This window comes from Dermacentor silvarum, unplaced genomic scaffold (genome assembly GCF_013339745.2).
Source record: "Dermacentor silvarum isolate Dsil-2018 unplaced genomic scaffold, BIME_Dsil_1.4 Seq765, whole genome shotgun sequence".
Taxonomy (NCBI): Eukaryota; Metazoa; Arthropoda; class Arachnida; order Ixodida; family Ixodidae; genus Dermacentor; species Dermacentor silvarum.
In genome coordinates, this window is record NW_023606742.1 from 50,417 (window position 1) to 60,001 (window position 9,585).

Sequence of the window (9,585 nt, forward strand, 5' to 3'; positions counted from 1 at the left end):
GTCATGCGTTTCTTCTGGGGACCATATTAGGGTCTCCCATGTCGTTTCAGAGGGAGCTGGCAGAAGCTCTCTGGGTGGGGGAAGGCCCTCGCATTCCCAGAGGATGTTTCTTTGGTTTGCTATGGCATTTTTGTCGCAGTTTTTGCATATTGGGTCAACCTCCCCATCTGCGAAGATCGCTAAGCGATGAGGAGTGATAAGGCTGTTTGAATTCGGCGGAGGAAAGTGGCCTGCGCTCTCGTAAGGTTGCTTTGTGGTATAGGTATATTCTCCTGTTCTCTATATATAGATTGGTAAGTTCATTGTAGGAAGTCACTACCTCTCCCATCCGGGGGCCCAGGCGGAAGAGGTCGCCGCCACGACCTACAGTAGGTCGTGCATACGACAAAAGCTGAGCCGAAAATACGTCATAGTCCCGGGGATTTGTTTCTGTTTCTCAGGCAAGAAAACCGGTTCTTCGCAGTTAAAATTAAACATACGCAACTTGCACGCTCTAACAAATAGAAGCACGATCGGTGAAACGTTGATTAGAACACTTTTATAGCACATGTAGTTTCAGTTTCGAAATTACAGCAGCATCATCATCATTAGTTGCTGAAGAAGCACTCCCCTGGAGCACTCCCGTCAACGATGTCTCGCCTGTAGCAGCCTGTCCCAGCTGATCCTAGCAAGAAAACGCGATCATGTTATGGGCACTTTCGTACTTAATCGCGAAGACTGCATTATAGCAGCACCAGTTTTCGTAATTCCTGAACGAATTCGCCGTCAGTGGACGGCGCCGCTTGTTGGAAACGCCTGACGCCAGTTTAGCACTCTGGGAGGTGTGTCGCTCATCTGCCTGATCGGCGATCTGACGCCTGCGGCAGTGTTTTCCGTGGCAAGTGCTATGCGTTAGCCTGCGCAAGTTCATAAAATGGTCCGTCAACGAGACAGGTGAGCTTCCTGTTGTTGGCTTTCAAAAATCGAGCAGCATCGCTGAAGTGGGTGGCCTCTCAATCACCGATACATACCAACGCTGCACCCGTGTTGGTGTGCATGAGGTGTTTCCTTCTATTTATTCTTTAAATGTTTTCGTGACACATCCTTTGCACTACTGATGTGCGATTTGCACGCGCAAGCTTGCGCGAGAACTGTTTCGTAGTGGCCCGAAGATGTGCGATGAGTTACAACAAACTGCTGTCGTAGTTTCCGCCGTATTCTTTGCTGAATCCGTGTTAGTACGTTCGCGGTAATGTCGAAGGCCTTGCTGCCTTTGCACCTCTGATGTTGGTTAGTGCGGCAAGCGGTGCATTCTTTATATAAAACGAAATTCCGTCTTCCACGATCCATGCGAGCTCCTGTTAATGAGAAGTTGGGCCAAGATTGCCGTCTCGTACAGTTCTCCTTGCACACTACACACAGCTTCACAAGACTTGGGCTCCTTCGAAATGCTCGTTTTCAGCAAGAAGCCGCTATACCATCGTTTTTCCAAGTGCGCATCCAACTCCAGGTCAATTATACGAGCGTCGAAATTGTCACACTTAAACATAAACCTGACGTTAGTGAAATTTGTTATTGCAGTACAGCAACAGGGGGGATGTCATGTCATTAGACATGGACCCATTGAAGCTAGAGTTGAAGAGATGATCTTTCTTTGCAACCCTATGACATTGTCTCGGCTGGCATATTTCTGACGTTCTGCGCTGTTTTCGTGGGTCGGCGCAATAAGTGGATACTCTCTCACCAATATTTTTTTGGACCATACACTAACTCACACTGATGTGTACCCAGTCATCAGCACTCATTCACGCTGCTACTCGTGCCCACAAATACTCGCCAATGCTCACTTGCATTCGTACACACTTTCGCATACCCTTTCCAGCACAAGCCAATGTTCACAGTCACCTCCACCCAGACTCACCGGCATTTAGTCATGTTAGTACTCACGTGCACTCAAACTCAGACACTCATTCCCGTTCATAACCTAGCCCAATCCAATTTTTTTTTCACTCATGCACACTCTATCCTACGTCTGTGAAATTAGCGAGGAGCGAAGATGAGTCGGTGCACTCCAGAGTGAGTGTGTTAACTTATGGTTGTAGTTGTAATTGTATCATTAATTCAGCCACAGCAATCGCTTGTAAGGTGCTGACGGGAGCACACGCTTATTTCGACCGCGTTCTCCATCAACCACGTGCATGTAAATTCTCTTGCGCTTAGAACCCAAGGCAACTGAAACGCCTAATACAATTCGTCTATTACAGACTAGAGGGTATATTTTGGGACATGGTATCTTCGAGAACTCCATGTTTGAACGTACTACTTTAGCATGTGCTAGCATTATGGTTGTGACTGGCACTATAAGTGCACTATGAGTGCCATGTGCTTCCGTGACAGTGCGCAGACCTTTCAGCAGCGGTCTAACACATAAACTGTGCTTATATGTGGGGATTAAGTAGCGTCATGGTTTATTATACCACAGCTGTTTAAGGCGCTGCTGGCCTTACTTGTGCTTGCCAAAGTGCATTCAAATTGCTTGTTTGTGCTAACGAAGTCCTAGCGTAACAAACAATAAAATTAGTAGCATTGTGTAGCCACAAACTTTGGGATTTTTTCTGCTATCTGCAGTCATTCATATGTTAAAAGTGAAGCGCATGGTTTTTGCACAGCCAAGCAAAAAGCAAATGCCATCTTGATGTACACCCAACTGTGATGGGCCACAAGCAGTGACCATGACACACCAGAACTCAGTGAAAACACTGATTCCTAGGGTATCTAATTCATGTCCCAATGTCCGTGGTCTGTTTTGGAGACAGGCCATCCGCCGGATGTGCATTTTAGAGCGCAGCCCTTAGGCGCCCGTTCCTGTGCTGAGCGTCGGCGTTGTCCCCCGGCATAACTGTGCGAACGAGCACAGCAAAGAATGAATGAGCCAACACGAAGTGGGGGGGGGGGGGGGGCAGCAGGCGATGAAAGGCAGCGATAGCGAAGAGAGTGCGAAGAGGAAAGCAGAGGAGGAGAGTGAAGTGGAACCATGAGGCGGAAAGTGGAGGTGAAGGGTATGGCGAAAGCGTGAGAAGAAAAGCATAGTGCTATATAAGACAAGCGACGACCGCTACGAGATGGCGCCAGAGTAGCGTATCGTATACTTGATATGTATACGATATGTATATATATACATATCAAACATGGCAAAAGGCCCTGACATGTCCGTAAAATGCATGCATGATGTCTGCAAATGTCCCTTGTGGACATGCAAGGGACGTTCACAGGACACTGAAAGTTCAGCCAGACGATCATGTCCTGGCAGTAGATGTCCACAGGATATCCATCGGACAGTCATTGCAATCACTAGGAATTGGTCGTACATTTTTGTGCCTTTTACTTTTCGCTGGGCTGTCAAAAATCATGTGCTAAGACGTTCACATTTGAATCACTGCAGATAGTACACAAGACAGAGACAATCTGCTAGCTTCTGGTCACCATTTCTGTAAATGCCAAAAAAATGAATTATTGAAAAACAAGGCTTAATGCAGGCGCATGTGTGGGTGAAACCAATATGAATAGGAACACCTAATCTCTATTAAAACAACTATTACTGCTGAAGTATGAGTTGTAATATTGCTTTCTCATGCCTGTGAGTCAGTTCATGTGTTCAAGAAAGCGTAATGGGTGCTTCATTGTTTGAAAGGAAAAAAGAACAAGAATAATTAATACCTTAACTTCCAAGTTACTTCATATGCAGCTGCCTGATATTGCCAATTCTTCTTTACTTTTTGACCTGTTGCTGCTCATTGCAGTCATTGACCAGGAGTTACAAAGGAAGGAGTCAGCTTCTTTTCGTTATGCAAACGAAAATTTTCTGTTTATGTTAAAAGAAGTACTGACACGTCATATTAATGTTGTCATTGTTTTACGCTGTGTGAGGGTCCAAATGCTCTAAAATCTCAAGAAATGCACTGGCAGGTTCCAGAGTGCCCTGAATAATTTGCTTTGTTCGTTTCTGCAAGCCAGTTTCAGTTTTATTACATGGGAGATGTAAGTTTCAAGACGTCACAATACAGTGGCTGGCTATAGTCCTGCAATCGGTGTGGCTGCCACACGCGAACACATCCTGAATGAATGTGTGCAGTGCTCTTGTTGCTTTTTTAATGCTGCGAGCAACACCATCACGTGTAGTTTTATTGCTAAATGACGTTGGTGCCTGTAGTCTCAAATAAAATATCTTATGTTTCTCAATCTTTGTGCTTGTTAAGCACGAGAAGCATGTGCTAGGGTGCATACAGCTTTCAAAATGTGTCGGTACTCCTTTAACGATCATGTGTTTTAGAGCGATAGCTTTCTTTAGCTACTTTGCCCACTTTAGATGGACGTTGGCCAATCTCGGGCAATAGAAACTGGAGAGGGTAACACAAGCGATGAGAAGAAGAGTACATATGGGAGAGAGAAAGCATAGATGTGCAGGAAGAGGAGAGTAAGGGATGAGGAAGGCACCCAACCTGCAAATGCCCTATCTGCAACAGTCTAGCACGGATACTTGAAGGAAAGGTATTGCTACGAAGTTGCAGCCAGGATACTAGGGGTAGTGGGGGTTGCTACCGAGTTTCAACTGGGCTGCTGTGATTGCAACGAGACATATTGTGTCGTGGTATTATTCCGGCATTGTGTTTGGCATCGAGATTGCCATTTCATGTGTCTGTTGACGTGCCCATAAAGTTGCGGGATTCACGGATGGCATGGGGAAATGCAGCAGGTTACAGAACAACGCCGTCACTGACTTTGGGGAACATCTTCGACGATTTCTATCACAATGTTTCACCTATTTCCTCTTCCAGAATGTACTCCGAGTGGCTCGTGCTACCCGTCACCGAAGATGCGAAGGAGCGCAGCACCAGTGTGCTCCAGAAGTTCCCGTGTGCGGCAGGCCGCAACGTGGTCGCCGCCGTTCTTCACTCACTGGCGAGCAACCTGGGGATCAACATTGCCAAGTGTGAGCCGAGCACGCTGGTGTCTGACATCGAGGTCAACTGGTGCATGGAGGTAGGTAACGACCTGCGCAGTGCTCCGGATATTGCAGCTTACAGTGAAATACTGCAGAGATGGGAGGAAGGGAACCTCACAAGCACCGACTTTCACAAATAGTGTGTTGGAAAAAGGCACATATATACTGAGTGATCTATTTGAACGGAAACAGACTTATTAAGGAGATCCTTTGGTAGATATTACAATTCTGTCACATCACCTGGATTACATGGATGGGTGTACACTACTTGCAAGACAAATTGCAGAGGGATGTTGGCTAATTAACAAAAATTGCTAATTGACATCTGATAATGTAACCTTGGAGCACATGTCCTAATTGTGCAATCAGAACCATGCAGTAACAAACTAATGTTGATTTAGCTTAAATCCTGTGCTTAGCACCGGTTTCTAGAAATATGTCTTCAAAATCTGTACCGAAATGTGATGCTCCAGTTAACAGTTGTCAGCACTGTCGAAAATGGGGTACTGACAAGAGTTAAATGGACAAGTGTTTGAAATGGACTAAGCAGTCGAGGACGGCAGAAAACTAGGTGGGGTGATGAAGTTAGGAAATTTGCAGGTGCAAGTTGGAATCAGCTAGCGCAAGACAGGAGTAATTGGAGATCGCAGAGAGAGGCCTTCGTCCTGCAGTGGACATAAATACAGGCTGATGGTGAAGCAGATTAGAGTTGACAATCTTTTCCTCCCAGGTCATTTGCTTCGGGCTGCGGCTACCACTCACGGAGCACGAGGCCATCCGGGACTGTGTCCACGTCTACTGCGAGTGGATGCAGGCCCTGACACAGCCAAAGCCGTGCGTTCCCAAGCCAGTCCAAGACGATGCCAACCAGTACTTCAGGAGGATGCTGCGCCACCTGTACAACCTTTTCGAGCCTCGCGAGGACAGTCGTGAGTTGCACAAGCTTTACAGCGATGACAATAATGGGGACACTGCAACTGCGCATCGGCGTCATGCCCCACCCACCTACAAGCTGCTTCATATGGCAAAAGAAAACCTTGTGTTTCACATGCACCATGCATGGCATTCCTCTACCGGAACGCGACAGTCTATGTTAGAGAACTGGCACAGGAGTGCAGGATAAAAGAAAAGTACCTGTACTGATATTTTCCAGCACAAAAAACTGGACAACCAAATAGACAAAGCAAGGTGGAGCACTGCTTTGTCTAACCAACTAGCCAAACAGCACATTCCTGCAAAAAAAAAAAAAAAAAAAAACACCTTTCAGTAATAGACAATGCTTCATGTGATGCTGGTCACAGCTCATCTGATGGTGTAACCATATGTGCAGGGTAAATGAATAAATTAGCATGACTCTTGTCTCATAGCATGGGGTAAGGCCGAAGATTACCTGCCGTGTAGACTCTGACGTGTCCTTACTTCACAGCACCCGCATTCCTCATAGTGGACTAGCGAGTAAAACTAACCAAAAAGGGTTCCAGCAGCGTATCTTAGCAGGTATGCCAGAAGCTATCTCTCGACATTTACATTTCTTATTTACTCAAATTGTTGCTGGGCTAGCTGTGCTGACCACACGTTTCTTGTCGGCAGGTCAGTTAGCTGCTAAACTGTCTTGTCCATGAGCGTGGTCAGTAGCTGCAACACAGTTGATATAAGTGTTTGTAACTACCAAAAAAGAGGCAAAAAATGTGTCTCAGGCTTAAACTCGCTGTGTTTGGCTAGTAGGTCAGCGAACTTGCCATTATTGCCATTCTGTTAGCATTTTTTTTTTTTTGCTCCTAACATATTCTCTGAGCTGAAAAGCCAGTCAGACCTGTTTGTTGCCTTGTTCAACTGCGCCCTCATTTGATCCAATTTCCTTATGAAGTGTCAAGTTAACAAACGGGTCTTCTTTTCATTATTCTTTTGCAATGTTGGAGCATTTTGGTTGTTGTGCAGAAAATTTGAAGGAAATGGTCCCTTCCGAAAAGTGCTTAAACCTTATTCGTTCTTTCAGAGACGGACATGATCAGTCGCCAGGCGGTGCTCTGCCACCAGGTGCTGAGGAGACTTCAGACAGTAGCCCAGGAGTCGACAAAGATTGAGAAGGAGACATGGGACGAGATCCTTCGCTTCCTGCTGGCTGTCAACGACGTTTTATTGGCACCACCATCCAGAAAAGGTTTTCTTTTCATTTTTCTGCTTACCTGCAGGGATAGCCAAGTGGCTAGCCAACTTGCCACGGTTACGCTGCCGAGCATGAGCTCGTGGATTCGATTCCAGGAATGTCGGCCACATTTTGATGGGGGTGAAATAGAGAAATGCTCGTGTAATTTAGATTGAAATGCATGTTAAAGAACCCCAGGTGGTCTAAAATTAATCCGGAGTCCCCCTCTACAGCATGCCTCATAATCAGATCATGTTTTTGGCATGCAGAACGCCAGAATTTTCGGCTATAACATTTTGCTGCCAAGCACTAGGTCGCATGTTAAATTTCAAGCCTTTGTGGCCGCATTCCAGGGGTTGTGGAATGCAAAAAACACTCGTGTGCAAGGATTTTAGTGCACTTTAAAGAAGCCTATGTGGTCTATAATTAATCCGAAGCCCGTCCTCCACTGTGACATCTCTCATAGGCGGTTGTGTGGCATCTCTCATAGGTGTGTTGCTTTTGTATGTTAGACCTCATTATTTGATTCGATTAGCTTAGTATAGGGGTAATCTAGCAATTTTTTTCCATGTCACCATTTCACTCTACAGGAACTCTGCGTAATGTGAAAGCTAAGTGTTGCTGTTGAAAAATTGCGCGTTGCACAGACGTTGAGGTACAGTTGAACATTGATATAACGAACATAGATTTAACAAATTACTGGATATAATGAAGGAAATCTAAAAATGTATCTCGCCAATATCATCGCATAATGGATATATGCTTATAGTAAATATGGGATATAATATATAAAGTATTTCAGGTTGGGTGCAACTTTGTTATAACAAAGTTCGACTCTAACGGTAGTCATAGCTGCATACCCAGAGCCTTTAGGTTTTATGCTTCCCGTTACGACTGACTGTGATTGTGTCTGTTGCAGATGACATGGGCAGCCACATGTGCGAGCGTATCCTGACGGCTCTGTTCGAGGTTTGGCTGTTGGCATGCAGCCGCTGCTTCCCGTCGCCCAACCTGTGGAAGACATTCCGCGAGCTATGCTGCACTTGGAGGCACCGCGGGGCGCTCGTCGAGCAGTGGAACCGCATCAACCTTGTCCTCACGGCCGCTGTGTTGCGCCTCATGTACGGACACCACTACCCGGAACTCAAGCTGGGTGAGCCGTCGTTTTTCACGTCCTCAACGAAAGGTTTGCCAGCGGTGATTGCTTAGAAAAATTCTCGTGAGAGACTAACCCCCATATTTATAAATTCATCTTAACTTGAAGCCCATGCTTGACTTGATTTAAATGACGCCTGTCACAAACGCGCCGAAGGAAATGCAATGAGCGTCTTGGGCATGTTCATGCCAAGTGTCATTTAGATCAAATTAAACATGGACTTCAAGTTAATATGCATCTGAATACATGGGTTAAAGCACAGTAGTAAAGTTAGAGCTTAGAGCACTTAAAAATTTTTATTTTTAGACCTATGCTTCATGAAAGACTTAGACCAGTAGGAACCCCCGATGTGCTGATTAAACTGTTGCGCTGTAAAGTCTGTGAGGCTTTTGTAGAACTGAGGAGTCTTTCAGGGTAGATTGTGAAATGGGAAGATTGGATTGTATCTCAGGGTTAGGCAATGATATGGCAATGACCAGGGTTAGGCAACGAAAACATTTCCAACGTATTGTAGTTGGAGAAAGTGTCACAAGATGTCACTACCACTGTGGCTACTGCCATCCACAACTGTGGTGACCCGCTAGTTCTGTAAACGGTAATAAATTTACGAACAGTCTAAAACTCTATTGTAATGGGATTCATGCACCATTTTCTGAATCTGCGTTAGGCCATTATGGTGTCTGTGTTGCAGTTGCCATCTCCCTTTGGATGTCCATGTATGGAGCTAGAGCAAGTCATCATTTGTTGCATCTCAACAGACTAGCTCCGTGTGCGTTGTTTGTGGTTGTCACGCAGAGGACGAGGCGGTGAGTCTCGTCGCGGAGCTGAGCGGTGAGCAGCTGGCGCAGGCGTGGTACCGCTTCCTGCACGTGCTTGGCAACCCCGTGGACCTGTGCCGTCCCGAGATCGTCAGCCAGACGCCGGGGTTCTACAGCCTCTTGGAGGCCAGTGACTCCATTGTCGACCCGTTCCAAAACCCGTGCCTGGCCGCGCTGCCCCACATCTTCCACAGAGCCATGATGGGCATTGCCACTCTCGTTGATGCCACTCTGGGTACGTGTGTGCTGTCTTGTTCTTCGCTGCCACCCACCATGGTGGCTCAGTGGCTATGGTGTTTGGCCGCCGAGTGCAAGTTCGTGGATTTGATTTCCGGGCGCTGCAGCCTCATTTTAATGGAGGCGAAGTGGAAAAACGCACGTGTACTTAGATTTATGTGCACGTTAGAGAACCCGAGGTGGTCGAAAACTTATCCAGAGCCATCCACTATGGCGTCTATCATAGCCTCAATGTGTCTGTGAGATT

General features: G+C 46.3%; 1 protein-coding gene across 1 annotated transcript; it reads left to right on the top strand.

The window, feature by feature from the left end:
* The first annotated feature begins 619 nt into the window (after positions 1-619).
* LOC119435502 (ral GTPase-activating protein subunit beta-like) lies at positions 620-9,581 on the top strand. The gene is made up of 6 exons (XM_037702342.2): positions 620-933; positions 4,815-5,019; positions 5,712-5,910; positions 6,978-7,142; positions 8,047-8,280; positions 9,079-9,581. The coding sequence occupies exons 1-6, from the start codon at positions 914-916 to the stop codon at positions 9,579-9,581; spliced, it is 1,326 nt and encodes a 441-aa protein (XP_037558270.2). The 5' UTR covers positions 620-913.
* Positions 9,582-9,585: the final 4 nt, after the last annotated feature.

Bases quoted from the DNA above. Each gene is read 5' to 3' on its own strand.
- LOC119435502 (XM_037702342.2), top strand. From the start codon at position 914: ATGGTCCGTCAACGAGACAG. The intron at 934-4,814 runs GTGAGCTTCCTG...TTCCTCTTCCAG, and splicing joins ATGGTCCGTCAACGAGACAG to AATGTACTCCGAGTGGCTCG. The intron at 8,281-9,078 runs GTGAGCCGTCGT...GTTGTCACGCAG, and splicing joins CTACCCGGAACTCAAGCTGG to AGGACGAGGCGGTGAGTCTC.